We start from the raw sequence: 22,939 nt of genomic DNA on the forward strand, positions 1-22,939 counted from the left end.
TTTTCTTTTCTAACAAATGATACTGCAATGAATATACTTTTACATGTTTGTAAATTAGTGATTTTTTCCCTCTAGGAGTAGTTACTAAGAAGTGAAATTACTGGGTCCTAAGGTGTATACTTTTGACAGCTATTGACAACCTGCCTTCTACATGGCTGTTCTGACTGTACAGCGTCCAGGAGTGTTCTTTGTACCATACTTGCATCAACACTCGACATGATCAAGATTTTTTTCTGAGTGAAAATTGATAGATCATTGCTTTAATTTGTGTTTCTTTGACCATGAGTAAGGGCAGGCATGGTTTCCTTCACATTTGTGTCTTTTATGAATCACTTGTTTTTATCTTTTCCCCATTAGTCTGTTGGGCTATATTTTTCTTAGGAATTTGTAGTTTAAAAATTTTTTTATAGCCAATCCTTCATCTGTTTTTTGTCATCAGTATATTCTTTAGTATCTTGTATATCTTTTAAGTTGGTTTATGATGTGTTATTAATTTTGATGGAGGAAAATTTATCAGTGTTTGTTCCTTTATGGTTCATGTTTGTTAAAACTCATTTAAGAAAAGTGTTTCCGATCCCTGGTATCATAGGCATATGCACTCTATGTTTCATTCTGTCATTTTGATTTTTTTATGGCTTGAAATTGAGGTATCAGTGGGAAATTTGAGTAGAATTATCTAAATGGCAGGTGATTATTTCAGGATGGAATGGAAGTCGAAACCAAACTTGAGATATAGCTTAGGGGTTTCTCAGTGAAGGAGATGATGGAAACCAACTCTGTAGACAAGACTGTCCAGAAAAAAGCATGTAAAATTAGAGAAGTGGGCCAGGGACACGGACCTGGGGAAGACCAATATTAACAAAAGTGGATGAATAAAAAGATGTACAAGAGACCTAAAACTAATGGCCAGAGAGGTAGGAGGAAAACCAAGGAATGATGGGTAAAAGGAATGAAGAAAGACAAGCTGACACAAGGCTGCAATAGCCATTGGTGTCAGTGACGCTATCAACCTATATTGTAACAGTCATTTACTTACTTGTTTTCAAGGATATAATAACTTCACAGAGCAGGCACCAGGTTTTATTCTCATTTATATTAGAACTGATTGGGGGATCTGCCCATCGTGGCATTCATCCATCCAACATATATTAATTTATAAATCTAATAAAATCCTTAAAAGCTTAATGGATAAATTTTGAAATCTTCCTCTTTCCTTGAACTAATTTGTCAAAGAAAATCTTACAATAGAATGAGAATTGTGAGGCAGGCCATGACCTTTCTGCTCACACAACATGTCTGAAATGGAGGAACTGGCTTCCAGATCTCCTTCCTTTGGTCCCAGCCTTTAACAGACCATGGCGACATCTGTGAAGGCTCGGCTTGAGGGGAAACTTGATGTTTGACCTGTTCAGCCGCTAGTTTGGGAGGAATTTGGAGTTTGTCCACAAATGCCAACTTCTCTTTAATGTACTCTGCAGCTACTCCAGGGGCTTCAGATTGGCCATTGTTCTCCTGATATTAGTGAATTTATGAAGCACCTTTCCTTGAACTGTCAATCTGTGGATTGTCTATAAAATCCAGTCCATGGGGTAGAGGAATTAAATTATTCATAAGATAGATTCTTCCTCAGCCTATGGTGAAATTACTCAGGGTATAATAAAGTCATAGACACACTGGCCTAAATGTGCACAAAGGTGGAAAGGAAGTAATTTCTGTTCCAGTTTGGGTACTTTCTGATATTTGACAAGCATCTGGTATATTAATCCATGAATTAGAGAGAACTCAGAGACCCTGTAAAGGAGAGAGATTTTCTTTTTCTCCTCCCCCCCCCACCCCCGAATTAGAGAACAGCTGAACTGACTGGGGCGTGGAGGAATAGGCAGAATTGAAAATGGTTAAGGTTGTAAGCAGGATGACAACAGTGAAATCTTATCGGTGAGGATTACGTAGTAATGTTGAAGCCTGAGAGAGGTGAAAACAGAAAAAAGAGAGGTCGGGTGATATGATTGTAGACTGTGTGGGCACAGGGCACGCATGTGCCAGGGTTCGCTGAGAGGGGCCAGGACAGCCAGGACCACCATCACGCCGACCTCCCTGCCACGTACAGAAGCCTTGGCAGAGGGGCTCACCCTTCGTGCAGCTGTACTGCTCTCCAGAGCTCATGGCCAATCCTTCATCTGTTTTTTGTCATCAGTATATTCTTTAGTATCTTGTATATCTTTTAAGTTGGTTTATGATGTGTTATTAATTTTGATGGAGGAAAATTTATCAGTGTTTGTTCCTTTATGGTTCATGTTTGTTAAAACTCATTTAAGAAAAGTGTTTCCGATCCCTGGTATCATAGGCATATGCACTCTATGTTTCATTCTGTCATTTTGATTTTTTTATGGCTTGAAATTGAGGTATCAGTGGGAAATTTGAGTAGAATTATCTAAATGGCAGGTGATTATTTTAGGATGGAATGGAAGTCGAAACCAAACTTGAGATATAGCTTAGGGGTTTCTCAGTGAAGGAGATGATGGAAACCAACTCTGTAGACAAGACTGTCCAGAAAAAAGCATGTAAAATTAGAGAAGTGGGCCAGGGACACGGACCTGGGGAAGACCAATATTAACAAAAGTGGATGAATAAAAAGATGTACAAGAGACCTAAAACTAATGGCCAGAGAGGTAGGAGGAAAACCAAGGAATGATGGGTAAAAGGAATGAAGAAAGACAAGCTGACACAAGGCTGCAATAGCCATTGGTGTCAGTGACGCTATCAACCTATATTGTAACAGTCATTTACTTACTTGTTTTCAAGGATATAATAACTTCACAGAGCAGGCACCAGGTTTTATTCTCATTTATATTAGAACTGATTGGGGGATCTGCCCATCGTGGCATTCATCCATCCAACATATATTAATTTATAAATCTAATAAAATCCTTAAAAGCTTAATGGATAAATTTTGAAATCTTCCTCTTTCCTTGAACTAATTTGTCAAAGAAAATCTTACAATAGAATGAGAATTGTGAGGCAGGCCATGACCTTTCTGCTCACACAACATGTCTGAAATGGAGGAACTGGCTTCCAGATCTCCTTCCTTTGGTCCCAGCCTTTAACAGACCATGGCGACATCTGTGAAGGCTCGGCTTGAGGGGAAACTTGATGTTTGACCTGTTCAGCCGCTAGTTTGGGAGGAATTTGGAGTTTGTCCACAAATGCCAACTTCTCTTTAATGTACTCTGCAGCTACTCCAGGGGCTTCAGATTGGCCATTGTTCTCCTGATATTAGTGAATTTATGAAGCACCTTTCCTTGAACTGTCAATCTGTGGATTGTCTATAAAATCCAGTCCATGGGGTAGAGGAATTAAATTATTCATAAGATAGATTCTTCCTCAGCCTATGGTGAAATTACTCAGGGTATAATAAAGTCATAGACACACTGGCCTAAATGTGCACAAAGGTGGAAAGGAAGTAATTTCTGTTCCAGTTTGGGTACTTTCTGATATTTGACAAGCATCTGGTATATTAATCCATGAATTAGAGAGAACTCAGAGACCCTGTAAAGGAGAGAGATTTTCTTTTTCTCCTCCCCCCGCCCGAATTAGAGAACAGCTGAACTGACTGGGGCGTGGAGGAATAGGCAGAATTGAAAATGGTTAAGCTTGTAAACAGGATGACAACAGTGAAATCTTATCGGTGAGGATTACGTAGTAATGTTGAAGCCTGAGAGAGGTGAAAACAGAAAAAAGAGAGGTCGGGTGATATGATTGTAGACTGTGTGGGCACAGGGCACGCATGTGCCAGGGTTCGCTGAGAGGGGCCAGGACAGCCAGGACCACCATCACGCCGACCTCCCTGCCACGTACAGAAGCCTTGGCAGAGGGGCTCACCCTTCGTGCAGCTGTACTGCTCTCCAGAGCTCATGTGTGGACGTGGCCTGGGGAGTGCACATCCAAGCTAATAAAATACAAACACTCAGACGCTGCAGACAAATTAAAATTTATTGAGACAGACAAAAATGCACCTACTCAGGACTACAGTTAAGCAGTTACTAGTAACCAAAGAGTCATGTTCACATTCCAGATAAGTCTATGTGGAAAAGCATTCAGAATTTACTAGGTTTTTCTACTTCACTATTTCATCTACAGTAGGGACAACAAACTGACACTCAGGATTTGGTGGGCTCTCATTACAATGCTACACATATAACAGGGACAAACATCAGTGACTTTGAGAAAAAGGTATAAAAAGACCAAAACCACCCACTGTAGAAAGGGCTCTTGGATGTCACTGTACAGTGTGGTCAAGGTAAAAAACAAATGTGAATGGCATCCTGGGAAAAGCAGAAGGGCAGACCTGGACAGACGCACTGTCACCGCTGGGCCTGGGGAAACTGATGTAAAACCTCAGATTCAGTATTAAGGTATTTCCATGCCTAGGACGTTTGTGGAAACAAAAAGACGTTAACATGGCAGATGACAAACCATGGTGGAAGAAAATTCTGAGATTTAAGTTGGATGCTAAGGAAATGGTATCAAATAAAAGAGCATTTATGGAATAAGAATAAAACTATTAAGGAGTTTCCAAAATCGTGTTAGTGAGATTCAAGTCACAAACAAGGGCATGGATGATCACAGAAGTATGTTTTTTTTTAAATAACAATTTTCATGAATACCTTGTCACTGGCTAAAGAACTCCTGCTAAAAGGAAGAAAACAAAAATTCTGCTTTTAGGATAAAGTAACTAAAAACTCTAAGTGAAAAGTATTAAAGATTTTAAAAATCTCATGCTGTCATGCCAAAGTGAGGCATGAAAAGTGGCCTTAAAGTTGCTCCATTGATTTGGGGTTCCGGTCGTAGGAGGGCTTTTGATTTAATGTTTTAATGAATCAAAACATCTTGGAATCTCTCTGTAAATGAGCATCTCATTACCTTCCGAGAAGTGACTACTGAGCACTCTTCTCCATCATTAAGTTAATGCCGAAGATCTTTAAGTGTCATCTTAATTTGACACTTGTCATAAGATAATTAGGCAAATTAAAATCAGTGGTTCACTCTGTTCCTAGAAGTCTCTCTAAGTGAAATCAGTTCGTCAATTTTAATATGTTCTCTTGTGCATTTTTCCAAGCTCGGAGATCATAACAATGGTTTTCTTTGAGGGTCTAAACTGAGATTTTTTAATGTCTTGATTCCTTCATATACTCTATTATAATTTAGCTGCAATTAAGCACCTGTTTTCTAAATTATGATCTCAAAGTTTTGTGCAAGGTAGAAAAAAAATACTAAAACAGGTGACGGGGTTGAGATCCCAGTGCAGAGCTCGCCTACGGCCTCCTGTACCTAGAGTCCTGGTTGTACTATCTGTCGGGCCTAAGGAATTCCAATTCTATCAGGCAAGTTCATGTCCCACCTGAGACTGTCTTCAGGGATAATGCCACTTTGTCCGGCCATTGCAAGGATTGGAAAATGCTGGTTTGAGGCAGGCTGGTAAAGTACAACGGAAGAGTCATTTGGGGGTGGAGGGTTGGTCAGCTGCCACTGTGATCATGGTCTGGCCGAATATATTTTATGCCTGAGTTTACGTGGTCTTCTCATGGACTGGCTGGAGCTCATGGGGAAAAGGAGAATGACAAATGTTGGCCAGAGAGCCTTGCTGGGGGCGCTGAGTAGGTGGGGACCAGGTGGGGCGGGAGCTGAAGGAAGCGCGAGCACTGAACTAAACAGGGCCACTTGGAACACTACTCTTTGGTCCTTGTCCTTGTATCTGGGAGAGAAATACAGAGAGAAATCCTAAAGAATGTAGAGATGATGGCCCTAGCACATTTGGAGACGGGCTCTAATAATGAGTTTACTTAGGGAAAAGAAACGCAAACGGTGCAGGACTTTCTTTCTTGGTATCTTAACACTCATGCGGGTGAGGGCATGGAGACAGGACTGGCTCCTAAAAATCCAGCCCTAGCTTCCATGTGCCACTACCAAGTTCTTTCTAGGCCTCCATATGGGATTCTTCACAAACGATAAAGGATATAAAATCTGTACCGCTTTTGTGCCCTCATCATGATTTGTCGGCTAGCAAGGGGGCAAGAGCAAAACCTCGAGTTAAGAATTCTGAATTTCCTTCTCCTAAGGAACACCGTGGTACTACTTCTCAGCGAGCACGGGGTTGTGCGTACATGCCTCAGAAAAAGCCCTTGAGTAGAGATTACATAGGGAAGGGAGGAGGCTGCGGCAGACAGGACCGTTGCAGGGGCTCTGAGCTGAAATGAGACAGATGGCTTGTGAAGCTGCCCACGTGGGAGTCGCATGGCTTGTGTGAGAAAAGTGATTTAGGCAGACAGAGGCTTATCCAAATCAAAGAGGCTTCCAGTAACTCTGCCGATGCCTAGAGAAGAGACCTCCCCCCTCCTGCAGGCGACACGTGCCGACTGTTAGTGCAGAAAAGGACTTCGATTCACATTTTTATTCCAGAAATTGTGATCCAGGTCTGGACAAGCTGACAAATTTATAATTGTTTTTCAAGTGAGTTTTTTTTTTAACAGATACCCACCCAGTTTTTCCGAGAGGAGTGCATACCTTCCATATACACATAGCCTCTTCTGTACATATATACATATTTATGCATGTACAGAGAGAAGTATCCAGACGCCGTATTTTTAATAAAGAAAATCAGTTCCCCAAAGGGATTCTTGACTGAATTAAGGCTGTTGTTTGTAGGAAGCCAGATACAGTGATGTGAATAACTAATTTTTAATAATAAACAGCAGGGGCGGTGGGGAGCAAAGGGAATAAAGTCCAGTGTGGTGTGTTTTCCACGACATCTACAAGACACAAGAAAAGCACTTAAGACACCGTAAGGCCGGGAACCATGCTGTGATAACCACCAGTGTGGGTAGTCCAGAAAGGGTCTTTGACGTTTACAGGGTGGGGCTCCCCGCACTGCCAGAATCCCACATAAATCACATGCTCATTGCAAAAGTCTCATGGGAGGGAAGGAGGCTGTAATTCAGCCAGCCATTCCACTGTCTAAAAACATAACACAACACAACACCCTTCTTCCCACACAACCGTATGCAAAATCAGAATGCTCTGGGAACGAGGAGCTGTCTTCCAAACCTGAGGTCGGGCATAGAGAGCGACAATGGAGAACAGACCTTGGTGCCGTGGAGTCTTAGATACAAATGCAGGAACAGGAAGTGACTTGCAATTTTGTGCCAACCTCATGTCCTCGTCCTTGCGGAGACTACCATATGTACCCAACCTCATCATCTTTGTCGTCGTCCTCATCCTCATCATCCTCCGTCACTGCCCGGGTATGCACCCTCAGCTTCCCCAATCTGTCCTTTGGTTCCAGCTCCCGTTCGTCCTCCAGGTCATCTAGCAGGACCACAGAGCCGCCACTGCCGAAATCTCCCGAGGTTTCCTGTTCCTCTTCTGCAACATTAAGAAGGAACAGATCTGAGGTTAGTTCCTGCTTACACTTCATAACCCATGTCAGGGGTTCCCTTGCATGTGACTTAACTGTATTTTTCTTCCCAAACATGGGAGCTTCCCTCTCTGGGTGGGGTTAGTCTACGTGGAATGGACCCCAAGCTTTGTTCTGATAGGAACCCCAGAATTCTTGAGATGCTTCTACTTTCTTGGAAGATTTATAATCCTAATTGAAAAGTGAAGGCAACCTAAGTGGCTCTTGGCCTGTGTCAATTCCCAACTGTCATAAACTGTCGTCCAGCTCGGTGTTCATGGTGACTTCCTATCTGCATAATCTCACGGGTTTCCACTGTAAACTCACTCACTGTAGACCACAGACACCTTCTGAAATTCTTCTGCTCAGACCCTGACACAGTGAGGACCTACAGGTGGCAGAGATCATTACAGGGCTGACACAGAAGGCCTTACTCACCACAGCTCACGGCGCCCTGTTTCCTGGAGCCAGCCAGCTCATTCCCGTACTTGTCCACACACCAGCACTGCCCTGTGCTGCCGTGGCACTGTGTGGCTCTGTAATAGCCTTCCTCATTACACCGAGGTATGAATGCTCCTGGGGGACCAGAAGTGCAGAGATATTCTGGGTTAATGCCCTACCCCCAGACAGAAGGGGACTGATGTGTAATACGAGGTGTCTGCCGCCGGACTAATGGAGAGAATCAGGTGGGTTGGGCATTACTTAGATCACAGGGCCATGGGACTTGCTCAGGTTAGACAGGACTTCTAGTCCTTCTTGGATGAGTTCTTATTTTTCTCTGTAAATTATGAATATGTACTACTCTTACTAATAATTTTTATTTTTTATGCTTTTCCAGTTTTATCAACATGTACAAAATTAATATAGAAATGCATTAATGTTGAAGTGCACAGCATAACGATTCGGCCTAGATTGTGACACGATCACCACAGTGGGTTTAGTTAACATCCGTCATCTCATAGAGATACAAAAGTTTTTTCCTTCTGATCAGAACTTAGAATTTACTCGTAAAAACTTAGATACATACCTTACAGTGTGTTAGCTACAGTCACCGTGTTGTACATTACATCCCTAAGTACTTATTTATAACTGGGAATTTGTACTTTTTGACCCTGCTCCCACTGCCTGTGGTGACCATAAATCTCATCTCTCTCTCTGTGAACTTGGTTTTGGTTTTTTTTTCTATTCCACATAGAAGTGAGATCATACAGGATTTTTGTCTATCTCAGTCTGACTTATTTCACTTAGCATAATGCCCTCAAGGTCCATCCATGTTGTCACAATTGGCAGGATTTTCTTTGTTTTTCTGGCTGAACAATATTCTGCTGTGTATATATACACCACATTAGCCATTCCTCTACCGATGGACACATAGGTTTCCCTGTCTGGGCTACTGTTAAGTAATGCTGCAGCGAACATGAGGGCGCAGATATCCCAGCGAACTGGTGTTTTCATTTTCTTTGGATAAATACCCCAGAGTGGGAAGTGCTGGATCATGTGGTAGTTCTAGTTCTAATTTTCTGAGGATCCTGCACACTGTTTTCCATAGTGGCTGCACCAATTTACATTCCCACCAACAGTGCATGAGGGTTCCTTTCTCTACATTGCAATCAGCAGTCGTTGTTTGGTGATAGTCATTCTAACAGGTGTGAGATGATCTTGTCGTGGTTTTGATTTGCATTTCCTTGATGTTTAGTGATGTTAATAAGCACATTTTCATGTACCTGTTGGCCATCTGTAAATCTTCTGTGCTAAATGTCTATTCAGTTCCTTTGCTCATTTTTTAATTGGATAATGATGATTTTTGCTATTGGGTTGTATGAGTTCTTTATATATTTTGGATATTAATCCCTTATCAGATATACGATTTGCAGATATCTTTACCATTCCATTGGTTGTCTTTCCACTTTATTAATCATTTCTTTTGCTGTACAGAAGCTTTTTAGTTTGCTTAGTCCCACTTGTTTCTTTTTATTTTGTTGCTTGTGCTTTAGATGTCATATCCAAAAAATCATTACCAATATCTAGGTCAAGGAGATTTTTTTCTGTTTTCTTCTAGGCGTTTCATGGTTTCAGGTGTTATGTTTAAGTCTTCAGTCCATTTTGAGTTAATTTTTTGGAGTGGTATAAGATGGGAGTCTAGTTTCATTCTTTACATGTAAATATCTAATTTTCCAGCATCCTTTATTGATCCGACTGTCTTTTCTCCATAGAGTATTCTTGGCTCCCTTCTAAAATATTAGTTGACTCTATATGCATGGATTTATTTCTGGGCTCTTGATTGTATTCTTTTCCATTGGTCTGTGAGTCCCTTTTTATGCAAGTACCATACTGTTTGGATTACTAAAGCTTTATAATGTAGCTTAAATTTAGGAAGTATGATGCTTCCTGCTCTGTTCTTCTTTGTCAGGGTTGCTTTAGCTATTTGAGGTCTCTTGTGGTCCCATAAAAATTTTAGGATTTTTTTCTACTGTAAAAAATGCCACTGGAATCTCGATAAGGATTGAGTTGAATTTATGGATGGCTTTGGGTAGTATAGACGTTTTGACATATTCTTCCAATCCATGAACACAAGATATCTTTTCACTTATTTGTGTCTTCCTTGATTTCTTTCATTAATGTTTCATGGTTTTCAGTGTAGAGCTATTTTGCTTTCTTGGTTAAATATATTCTTAAGTATTTTATTGTTTTTGAGGCTATTGTAAATGGATTTTATTCCTCTTTCACATAATTTGTTGTTAGTATGTAGAAATGCTACTGATTTTTGCATGTTAATTTTGTATCCTGCAAATTCACCAAATTCGTTAATTAGATCTAACAGTTTTTTTGGTGGAGTCTTTAGGATTTTCTATATATACAATCATGTCATCTGCAAATATTAACAATTTTACTTCTTTCCAATTCTGATGTCTTTTTTTTTTTTCAATTTAATTCTGGCTAGGATTTCCAGTACTAGGTTGAATGGGGGTGGTGAGAGTGGGCATTATTGTTCTGTTCCTAATAGTAGAGGAAAAGCTTTCAATCTTTTACCATTGAGTATGATGTTAGCTGTGGGCTTGTCATATATGGCTTTTACTATATTACGGTATGTTCCTTCTATATTTTGTTGTTTTTTTATCATGAATGAATGTTGAATTTGTTAAGTGGGTTTTCTGTGTCTACTAAGATCATATGATTTTTATCCTTCATTTTGTTAATGTGGTATATCACACTGGTTGATTTGCATATACTAAACCATTTATCCCAGGGATAAATCCCACTTAACCATGGTGAATGATCCTTTTATTGTGCTGCTGAATTTGGTTTGCTGTTATTTTATTGGAAATTTTTGCATCTTTATTCATCAGGGATATTGGCCTGTACTTTTCTGAGTTTGGTAGCAGGATAATGTTGGTCTCATAAAATGAATTTGGTAATGTTCCCTCCTCTTCAATTTTTTGGAAGACTTTGAGAAGGATTGGTGTTAATTCTTCTTTAAATGTTTGGTAAAAGTCACCAGTGAAGCCATCTGCTCTCTGGTCCTGGGCTTTTCTACCTTGAATACTGATTCAATCTCCTTACTAGTAATTGGTCTGTTCATATTTTCTACTTTCTGATTTGAGAACTTTTTAAACAACTGATAAAACATGTTTTTTGGTATCCTTTACATTTATTTTTGTTATTTATTTGAATAAGATAAATTAGTAGTGGTTCACTTTGCATCTATATTACTGACAGAGGCATATAATTTTGTTTTTTCAATTTCTGTATGAAAGCAATTAATTCAGAAAATGATTCAGGTATTTTTCTATACTTGACATTTTTGTATAAAAGAAGAATGATCTCTTCCATGAAGGAGTCACACATAAAAACGTTTTGGGCCTGGTGCCCATTTTGGGGAATGAGAATGGCATTCTGATTCAAATTAACTTTATGGTTTTTAAATCTAGTTGGGTCTTCCGGTTCTTTGTGACTCAAATGTGGTAACTCATAGTATCTATTACAACTAGATTTTCATAATTGTTATAAGTTGGTTTGTGGCAGTAGTTTTCAGAGTGTTCATACAGGACCAGCGGCTGCAGCATCACCTGGAAACATCTTAGAAAAGCAAATTCTCGGGCCCCACCCAGACCTACTGCATCCGAAACTGAGAGTGAGACCCAACGAACTGCTTGAAAAACTCTTCATGTGATTCTGATACATGCTGAAGTTTCCAGTATTCTCTTATATCTGAGGTTACATCCCACTTTTAAATTCATTATAGTATTTGAGCCTTTTATATGGCCAGAGGTTTGTCTACTTCATTGTTTCCTGCTTTAGTCTGTCATTCCAGTTTATTGTGTTGTTCTTACAGCTTTCCTGATTTGAAGCTATGAATATTCCTCTAAGATTCACTTTAGTTGCTTCCCTCCAATTTTGGTATACTCTGCTTTCACTTTCAGTCGGTTCTAAATGTTTTATAGTTTTTACTTTATTTCATCTTTGACTAATTCTTTTAAAAACCCCAGATGTATGGGGTTTGGGCATTCTCATTTTTGACTTCTTTTGTGTCGTTGCAAGTAAATTTAATCTTTTCTTTTTTGAGATTTGTTGAGTTTTCTTTTGTGGTATAATCCATGGCAAGTATTTCATTTGTGTTTGAAAAGACTCGATATTCTATGCTTATGTGCAGGAATAAATATATATGAATATATGTGTATATAAATCATGTTCAGTTCTATGTATATATTTTGGTCTACTTGAACTATAAGTTTCAGGAAGTGGGTTATTGAAGTCTCTGATTATGATTATAAGATTATAAATATGACACCTTGCAAAGGTTATGAGTATACCAATTTTTGATATAATATGATAAAAGTAACATTTCAGCAAGGTGATAACTGTTTTTAGAATTGGAAGTATTTGCTTTTGTCAGACTTTAACATTATTATAAAAATGAGTCTTTATTATCTTTTAATTTCAAGTTTCTGTGTAATTGTTTCATATGAAACTCTAAAAATACCAGTTGATAGTATCTAGTGAGTTAGACCCAGTCACATGTTTCATGAATAGATATGCTTGCTTTTATTTCCACCACTCTATTTTGGGTTTTCTATTTTCCCTCTTTCCTGCCTTTTGTTGAAATTGTTTTTCCTTCTATAGTTCTAAAACTACATGTTCTATTGCTATTATTACCCTTAAATCCACTGAGAAGCATACCTTTCCTAATATCTAATCTGTTTTCTCCTGAATAAACCAGAAATTTAACACATTTTTACCACCTTTTTCTCATTGCCCTCAATAGTCTGCAGTTTTAATTTCAGCTTACTATCAAACTATTTTTATAGGTCATTTATTTTGATTTAGCAGATTTTTTTTCACAGTTTCTTTTGGGGTCATTTATCTTCTGTAAATCTTTTAGTGAGACTTTACTCAGTCTAGGGTTACTAAACTTAATGCATCTATGATTTGAGAATATCTGTCATCACATTAGAATACTCATTAGGATACGTTTAACATGCTAGGTTCAAAGTGATTTACTCTGAAGGTATTTCTCTTAAACCAGTGGTGCCTATCGGATTCTCATGGAATAGACCCCAGAAAGAAGCACGGCAGGGGAGACAAATTTTTACTATTTTGAACCTGGATTTAACCTCTGATTCCAGCTGATTCTCTGTAGAGGGGGAAGCAGAAAAAATGGTGCAATAGGTAGAGCGGGTAAGAGGTGAGGAATAACAGCATTTTTGCATGTGTGTTGGGTTCTTCTGCTGCCTCCCCTCATGACTGAGAGCTGATCTTCCCTCTCTGTTTTTATGTTGATGAAGATGCTCTAGTACTGAGAGAAAAATCAGTGATGTAGGAGAGAAGCGGGGAGAGTTTTTGGAGCCTGAATACGAAAGAGGAAATAAGAGATGGCTTTGAATTGAAGTAAAAGTCACAATCATCTGAAAACTAGTCTCATTTTAAGCTCACTACTGCTAACCTCAAGGTGGTACCTAGTAATCCTATCTTACTCTATCCGTTCATTCTCCAGGATAACTCTTTTATACCTTTTTAAATCTCTACCCCATCCCCAAATTTAGATGACCATGCCATCATTTCCATTTACTAGCACTCAACAACACACCTACACAACTCTTTCGCACCCATATACTTTGCCTACCTTCCTATTACGTGGAACTGCTCAAATGCTCAGCTCTCAAGGCTATTCCAGGGTGACCTGGCTCTCAGCAAATGAGGTCATGGGTAAGAAAACCATTCCTAAGTGATAGGCAAGTCTGCTGATGCCACAGTGAGAGGTATTACCCACACTCTAACTTAAGGGCTCAGCACCCCTAGTCTGCAGGAAAAGTAAGTGCTTTCAATAACCAGAAGGCAGAGAGATTTGTAAACAGATTCTCAAGATCTGTGGAGGAGGAGAACCAGTAGAGCTGGGGAACTGTGGGTCCTCCTCCTTGACCTGCAGTTGGAAAACAGCACTTAATAAGCAACAAACAAACATATTAGGCTGAACCCCAAGGTTGGTAAGAAGCAGGTGCTGCTCAAAATCTGTAATAGGATTACCACTCTAGGCAATAATTAGAACTGGTAGTAATTTATTGCTTGTTTTACTTATTTTTTGAATCAAAATGCCCCTGAACACATGTATATTAGGAGATTTCACCATGTGAAAAACAACTTGTAAGCGAATAAATTGTATCTTTATGAAGCAGCCAGAGTAATCTCCGTATGTTCTCTGTGAACCTCAGACACATAACTCAAACTCAAAGTAACCTCCCGCATGGGAGAATCAGATCAGTAAGCACAGGGCCTTGTACTGGACAGAACTATGGCAGAGGGATATAGCCACTCTGCCTTCAGATCAGAAAGAGGCCTTTATACTTTTTCACACAGGAGAGGAATCTAGGCCCAGACCTAGGAATCTAGGTCAGAGTTACAGCTTTGGAGTTCTGAGTTGAACAGAGTGTTACCAGATGCCAAAAGTCTGGGACAAGCCAGTAAAATAATTTTCAAAAGCAGTAGGAAGGAGAATACACTTTGAGGTGACCCCAAAATCAGAAGAGACATCACCAGAGCTCACAGACCACCTACATCTGACAGTCTGCAAAAAAAAACTTGCCCATCTCTATCGAGTAAATAAACTTCTGAAATGGCAGGCTGCTTAGGGAAAGCACCTGCTCCTGAAAGCTTAACAAAAATAACTCTGAATTACTGTGTTACAGCTGGTCAGCTTTTTTCAAAAAGCAACGCAGATTCCTTTTCAGCAAACAAATGAGGTTTATACCCTCTCAGGGACAGCCTAGTCTGAATGCCACAACACCCCGAGTGCTGGAAACAGAACAGCTTGGAGCTAAAAGGGAACAAATGCTTCAGCAGGTCAGCATTTGTTACCTTGACTTTGTCCAGACTCACACGTCAGGGAAAATGCATTCATGTGACCCACTTGCTTCTTCCTTACCATGCAGACAGAATGATAAGAGAAATGTGCAGTGTCTAAACAGCCTTATACTTTCTTCAGAGACCATGCATGGGACACTAAGAAACACATGCAAGTACACATATGTCTTTGAATCCTATCTGATAGATTCAGATGGGAGTATGGCTCATCTTCCTCAAGTACACAACTTGATCTGGGGAATACAGGAAATTTATAGACCTTAGAGTTGGATACTGGAGAGCTCCATTCAATGGCGGTGCTTGAAAGAAGGAAAAGCTAAGATCCATTGGAGCCAAAAGTAGGAAGAGATTACAACCCTGGGTGACATTTGACCTCTCCTCTCGCTAATTCTCGGCCAACAAACTGGTCCTCAGATTATATCCAGCTGCCTGAAAGAGCCCTGTCTGGGGTAAAGTGAGGCATTTCTTTCATGAAGCTCTGGCCTGTAATTGAGAACCACTGCTGTACTCAATATTACAAGAGACATGATGGTTTAATTAGTTGTATAAATGAGTGGCAAGAAATTGTACTTACCCAGTAGGCTTTTCCCCTTGCTCAGCTTCTGAATCCTGTTCATTTCATTCTGGCAAGGGAGACCTAAAAAATAATTTGTGAAAGTTAGTTTCCAGATGGTATGGGATATAATCTCTAATGATTGGCTTCACTTGTGACGTGAAATGTAGACAGTGACACACCTGGGAGTGGAATTACTCCATATGCTGTGGCTATGTGGCAGAACAAACTCAGGCCATTAGTGTTACTAATTAAAAAAAACAACTTATACCACGAGGTACTTAAAATAGTATTTGGGGGCTACATGCTTCGTACAGGAATTTTTCTCCCCACCACCAACTCAAGCAAATACCAGGTGTTTAATAGCTGATTTGCTAATACTTTTTCTTTTATATAGGGAAGCAAATAATCAGCTAAGATTTCGATGAGCTGAGAACCAGGACCAAAGCTTACTAGTAGGTCAGTGTTCTGAATCCACAGGCCAGACCAACTGACCAGAGGGAAGGTGACAGACACTCTCCCCTAGGTCTTGCTAGAGGAGAGAGAGAGGATTAGAATGGCTGCTTCAAGACCTTGTGGCTCACGACCCAGGAAAGTAAAACACAGACCTCAAGGGGCAGCTATGAAGATATACAAGAGATACAGAGAGAGTGTAGAAGCTTGAGACCTCAACTCTGTCACCTCATAGCTGAATACTTTGGGCAGGTTTCCTTCTCTCATCTTCTGAATCCTCAGTTATGTTGTTATGAATGAGCACAAAACTGTCAGTTCTCAATGAAGGACTGATATGGTGGAGCCGCATGGCCAAGTGGGGCACATAGAAGTGTGTGATACTTTCTTACCTCCCAAGAGAAGAGCTTTCTTCCATTACAAGCAAAAAGAAAGGTGACTTCACTAGTCCAAGTCTTAACTTGCTTTTGCAGATCCTGTGGCTCTAGGGGGTGGAGGGGGGAGCTCTGCCGTTTGTTAATGGCCCTCCAGGCATGGACAGAGGTGTTCTAATTCTCAGGGCACTTATACTACCTCTGTATATACATGTGTACAGCCTGTAGAAAGTACCCGAGTCCCTATTTACATCTATTACCCTGAGGATGTCACAATGCCACCTGGTCCTGCTGCTGGTTCCTTGAGAAAAACTGGTTGTAAAATATATTATGTTGATTTCTGCATTTAAGATACCAACTGAAAACAACAAAAAGGGAAACAAGTTCCATCTTTGATGATTAAAAGTAGTATGTACCCGATAGTGTTCTAGAACTTTACATCTTCACAACAACCATATTAGGGAGGTACCAGTATTATTCCTATTTTGCAAATGGAAATGTTCATTTTTATAACCACACAGAAACATAGAGAAGAAACTGTAAGGCATTTAGAAGCCTGCTCCTGAAGAGAAGGAAAAGTCAGTCAGTCATGTAAACACTGTTTCCTGTGAAATAAGTTTCTAGTTGTAAGACCCCTGAAATTGTCCTACAGTAATTTTTAAAACTCTACTGATTGAAAGATAAGGAAAAATAAATCAGACTAAGACCTACTAAAAATTGTTGCAAGAAAACCAGAAGAAAAACAAGACAAAACTCCAGATGAAAAATTCGTTAACAGAAAATGTTTGCTGCTGAGCCAGTGAAAGTAATTAACAAAGATTTCTCTAAGTGGTCAAGGATTCTAATGGAAGAGTTATGTGAGACCAGAGCTAAATGCACAAATGCCAAGGCTCAAGGATAAAAATGACATAGAAAGAAGCTACAAAATGAATGATCCTAAGAGACTAATCAAATGCAACAAAATAGTTTTAATGCTAGAGCTCAAGAGACCATACGCAGCGTAAGAAAAGTAATACCGAGAAAAACGAAGACATGTCCCAGGAAGTTTGTGCCCTTAAAAGGTAAATCCTTTTGACTTCCAGGCACAATGGTTAGTTACATCACTAAAGGGAGAAAAATTGGTATGGGTTCACACATTATTCCATAGTTACACTCAGTGGTAAGCAAATAAAGTTTTAAGAAGATCAAAAAGCTATGACTCCAGACAGTTTATACTTAGCATCTTTTTTTTTTCGTATAAAGAAAATAGAAATATTTTCCAGATATTCAAGAACTAATTCAAAGAAGAGAATTCCGATGAGAATTTTTGAAAAGATCTAAAACTCAAACTTAGTAAAAAAACTAAAGAGAATAATATCAAAAGCAGTCAACAAATAATCCTACTACATGAAAAGTTTAAAAGTACACTCTTATAATTTCCTTGGGCCAAGGAGGCACTCAAAGCCTTAACTGTAGAATTGCCTACAAATTAACTATAATGAAAGTACCAAATATCAATACCTAGGGTCTATAGCTAAATACTTTGGCAAAAAAAATTAGCCTCAAGTACACGCCTTAATAAACAGGAAATAATGAAATGTGGAAGTAAAATAAAAATTTCAGAACTGGTTTGGGTCAGGGACGGAGGTGGTAGGACTCCAACAAAAAATAAACTTAGAAGAAATGCACAAAATGGAGAACAGAGAACTACAACAAATTATCTCGTTCAGCTCCACCTGGGTACCCTGTCCTGCCACAGGTGGGGATCCTGGCTTCCTTCGGCAATTGCTGAAAGGGCAGCCTAACCAGAGACATGCTGTGTGGCCGGGTAACCAGCTCCGTCTCTTGGTTAAGGCAGTAACGTCACCCCTGGGGCCCTGGCATTACATATCCAGGTGATGCGTTAGCACTGAGCCTCTGCTTTGATCAAGCTAAACCTGAGCTAACCTTGACTAAAGTCACATGGTTTTATATAAACTCAAGCCCAAAGCTATCATTAAGCTTAATGCTGAACCACTACAAGCATTTCTACTGAAGTGAAAAACATGGCTATTATTTAATATCGATTTGGAAGTACTAGCTGGTGTGATTAGAAAAGAGAAAGAAATGAGGTATAAAAATCAGAAGGGAAGAGCAAAAATCATCACTATTTGCAGATGACATGATTGCACACCTGAAAAAAATCCAAGGAAACCAACCAGAATAACTATTTAAACAAAACGAGAATTTAGTAAGGTAGCTGGGAACAAAATTAATATTAAAACAACCACCAGTGAGGAAATATAATATCTGAGAACAAAACTTATAACTCTACTGGTTAACAGATTCTAGGATAAAAGGATTCAATATTATAAAGCTATCAATTCACTCTAATCTAATTTTGCATGATAGTAAAAAAAAAAATACCAGTAAGAATTTTTTAAGTTTGCATAAACTGATTCTAAGCTCGAAAAGTTAAATATATATAAGAATATCTAGGAAAATTCTGAAAAAAGATTAATGGCAGGGGAGAGTGGCCCCACGAGATATTAAAACATATTGTAAAACAACTAATTTAAACAGTTTAGAACTGATTTATGAATAACTGTTCTATTAATAGGGCAGACTATCTGGGAATAGATAGATGTAAGAGTTCTATGTATGATAAAGGAAGCATTTCAAATTGGTAGGAGAATAATGGATTTGTCAATCAGTGACAAGCGCACTGGACAACCATCTCCAGGGATTAGGTGGGGTGGGAGGGGCGGGGCTGGGACCCTACATGACCATCTAAAAAAATCTAAACTGATACAAGATTTCAATAAACAAACACTCAATGTAATCCCAAAGATACTGAACAAAACACACAATAGAATTACTATCGTTAAGTGGGAAATACCTTTCTAAGCTTAATGTAAGCTTTATGGCTTCTAAGAGGCCACAGAATAAAAGATGGAGAAATTTGACTAAAACTTAAAGTTTCTCCCTAGAGTTGAAGTTGGGGGGAAATAGAGAGTTGAAGTTGGGGGAAAATTTGCATCATATATGTCTAGAACAGTTCTAGTGTCCTTAGAGAAAATTCCTATAAGACAACAACAACAACAAACCCACAAGAACCTGATAGGAAAAAAGTGTATGAAAACTAGACATGTCAAGGAAAAGGGAACTCAAGAGTGTCTCAAAAATGCTCAAGCTACATCATAAGAGAAAATGAAATGAAGCCTATAAGGAAATATAATTTCCCTCAATTTGGAACTCCACAAAGTTCGACAAAACCATGGGAAAATAGGTATTCTTGTATATTTTTCATGAGATTAAAAATTGTTACAACCTCTTTGGAGGGCAAATTGGAAACAGTGCTCAAATTTGAAAATGCACATGCCCTTTTGACCAGCAATTCCGCTTTTAGGAATGTATCTTATAATCCTACAAACATACAGACATTCCTACTTTGCACTGAGTGCCCTTCTGTGAGGCCTACGTTTTCTGCTGTTTGTGTTGTCTGAACGTGCATACACACACAGACAATTTAAATGCTTTAATGATAGTAGCTACCTTCCTTTCCTGGAGGTGGGTTCTGACAGCCAGGCCTAACCAGTGCTACCCTGGAGCCCTGACTTACACTGGACCAGATTTATCTGGGGCTTGGAAGCCAGTCTCTGCTGGTCCCCTGAGCTATGGGCCACCACACATGCTCATCCCTCCCCAGGAAGCTGAGACAAAGGGAAGTAAAGCCAGACCCCGGGCCCCTCAGGGAGGCTCAGAGCTCCTGCCTCTGGATCCTGGAGTCTTCTGGTCTCTAGTCTGCACAACTGCAGGCTGACCCTCCTGACTTTGTGCCACATGAGATACCTCTGTATTCTTTCCATTTACTTCTCAAATCTTGTCTCTTTCTTCAGTTAGCCAGAGTTTATTTATAACCAAAATATCTTTGTCTAAGACACTCAGTATAAATCCATACTATCCTAGAAAAGCTGACAAGTGTCTCTGTTTAAGGGGAACGGGGAGAATTCATGTGTGATGGGAATTACGCTACTTTACATTTGTACAGTATTACAGTGATCTTGGGAATTATGTAGCAAATGTTTCTACATCCATTTTACAGATGAAAAGTCTGAGGCAAAATATGGTTAAGAGAGTTTCCCAAAAGGAAGACTGAAATAACAGACTCTTTGATTATGCTCTTGTGTTTTCTAACATACCATGCTAAAAATGGAATTGTAAAAGAGGAGAAAAAAGCCTTTGGGCCTGCCATTAAATAGGGTGACTGCTTTATTCTCTAGCTGTGTCTTTCTGCCTGCTGGTCTCCACCTGCCTCCCCAGGAGGTGGTGTGTGGTCCTTCTACATCTCTGCCCTGGGCTCTGGACCCCACCTCTCTCCCACCTTACCCCCGGGCTTCTGGAAGCAGTAGCACCACTCATTGTTAGAGAGCTTCCCGTCCTTGAAGGAGTCACAGGAGTTGAAGAGAGGCTTGATACAGGGCTCGTACTTATCCAGGTAGATGGCATTGATCTCTGAGGGGTCAAGCAGGAGGTCGTAGTTCATGTCCAACTTATTGAACATCCAGCCCAGGGAGTCCTTGCAGATGGGCAGGATGCTGGTGTCAAACCCTGCCGAGGGAAAGACATGCGTCAGCTGCCGCCAAGCTGGGTCTTTCCTGACCACAGAGGAGGCCCAGGGTCCACCCCCACGGCCTCCCCTCACCAAAGGTCTGGTCCCGGAGGCACTCCCCTAGCATATGATCTTGGTGGTGGCGGTTTTTAAGTGAAACAATTTAAAATGCACAAAAACATAAGTCAGCATTTGAGGAAAGTAAGTTCTAATGGGAACAAATCCCCACTGCTAATTTATCTGTGATGTATAATGGTTTTTTTCATTTACTGGACTTGTTCAAAACAGAGTATGCCTGAAAGGAAGCATACAGTGAGCTGTGGAGCTAACTGATGATTCTGCAAACTATGCTTTTATATTTAAGGGGAAAAAAAAATTATTTGAAAGGCCGAAACAAAGAAACTGTTGTAAAAAGGATGGCAGCAAGGTGAAACCACAGTCCAGAAGCACTGGTCCTGCCCCAAAGGACAGATAAACCCAAGCAGTCTGACCATGAGTGGGTCCCCCAGGCCCCCGCCTCGGTTCCACATGCTACCCTCTGCAGTCCCCTTCAGAGGTACATGATGCGGGACCCAGACTGACTCAGACAATAATTTCTTTCTTATTTCCTGGTGGGGAGGAGGGGTAGTTTTCTTAAAGAATTATTTGTTTCCACAATGGAAACTGTATGCACTCGAATAACGACACTTTGCTTAACACTTGGGATCTTGCGTCTACTATAGCCAAACCCCAGAGAGGGCACGCGCCAAATCTAAAACTGAATTTCTTTCAGAATCCAGAGCACCATGCATTTTCAAGTTATTCCACAAGCTGGATTTCTAGGACTGGCTTTATTTTCCTGGAAAATTGATGATTTTACTTTTGTCTTAAGGCACTCTCCTAAGCACTTTATACTTAATCATCTCACTGGATCCTTGTAACAGTCCTATGAAATGATGCGATATCCTCCACTCAGGGCTTAGGTTACTTGCTCAGGGTCTGACAGTGTGGACCTGGGATCCAGACCCAGGAGGCCCAACCCCAAGTGTGCATTCTCAACCCTCCACTCTCAGGTGCTTCTGCCTCGCACGACACATGGCCCTCCTGCCCTGAGGACCTCCAGTTGGCTAGGGTGCCATTTTGCGGGGTGGGGAGTGCAAGGAGGTTACGGTGACTGTAATTAAGGGTCTCGATAGGGTCAACTGCCCACTCCTGGGGTTCCTACCCACATCCTGGTCATTGGGTTGCAGTACCAGGAACCCCTGCTTAGTCAGAGGAATATAAGGTATAGCAACGTGTGCCTACCCTTTTTAAAGCTGTCTTCCCAAGGGGTCTTAACCGTCAAGTAGACGGCCTCCCTCACTGAGCTCTGGCAGAGCCCCGTGCTTTGGGCGATCGAAAGGCCTGTTAGACTCTCAGCCCTGGACTCCAGGCACACACTGCGCTATTTCCTTCAGTAGCCTCGGCCAGGACAGGCACATAGTGGCTGCTCCCTAAAAGTATTTGTCGAGAGTTTTCTAGCTATTACAAATTACCCCATCAAACATAACAATCTTTCCACGTTTAAATATATTCCTTTCACTATCTTAGAACATCCCCTTTTTCAAGAACAGAGACTGTGGGAACATAATGTGGTCTCTTCTTTGATTGAAGGTCATGATTGAACACTCTCGATGATGTCCTCAGGGGCTAAGTAAAGGAAGATAATTTACTCTGGCACTAAATGGCTCCACACTTTTTGTACAGAATATTTTATGTCACATGCATCAATTTTATAGGGTGTTAACATTTTGATACATTGGAAAGAGGAGCTTACTGCTGACCACCAAAAAGAAGTGCCAAGCTCGCTGGGCAGTAGTCTAAAGGTCAAGTCCACTGCATATCCATTTGGAAGGTTCCAGGAAAGAGGCACCTGCATCTGATGTGTAGGGGAGGAGGAGGAAACAGTGGTTCTTCTGACTGGCCCCAAGCATGTGGGACTTGTAGGGTTCCCTGGTTCCCCCTTCAGAACTCCTGAACTGACAAACACTCTCTCTCCTCTGGCCTTGTGGACTAACCAGGTGTCATTCCTTTTTATCCCCTTTACTCCAGTTGCTTCAGGACAGCAAACCAGCCTCTCTGGGGACTCCGTCTGCTTCTGGCCAAGGAGAGGTCTTTGGCGGGCTCCCTAGCTTTCTGCAGGAGTCCCTTGGGACTGGAGGCCACAA

The 22,939-nt window shown here is 40.5% G+C and overlaps 1 protein-coding gene across 1 annotated transcript in view; it reads right to left on the minus strand.

Moving 5' to 3' along the window:
• Positions 1-6,605: 6,605 nt before the first annotated feature.
• Positions 6,606-22,939, minus strand: part of SPOCK1 (SPARC/osteonectin, cwcv and kazal like domains proteoglycan 1) — a 479,285-nt gene continuing 462,951 nt past the window's right edge. Inside the window, exons 7-10 of the mRNA XM_011362367.2 lie at positions 20,531-20,752; positions 15,381-15,443; positions 7,889-8,026; positions 6,606-7,419 (exon numbers count right to left, since the gene is read on the minus strand). Of these exons, the coding sequence (XP_011360669.1) occupies positions 7,229-7,419; positions 7,889-8,026; positions 15,381-15,443; positions 20,531-20,752 (614 nt within the window). The 3' untranslated portion in view covers positions 6,606-7,228. The remainder of the gene's footprint in view (positions 7,420-7,888; positions 8,027-15,380; positions 15,444-20,530; positions 20,753-22,939) is intronic.

This window comes from Pteropus vampyrus, unplaced genomic scaffold, assembly GCF_000151845.1.
Source record: "Pteropus vampyrus isolate Shadow unplaced genomic scaffold, Pvam_2.0 Scaffold74, whole genome shotgun sequence".
NCBI classification, from domain to species: Eukaryota; Metazoa; Chordata; class Mammalia; order Chiroptera; family Pteropodidae; genus Pteropus; species Pteropus vampyrus.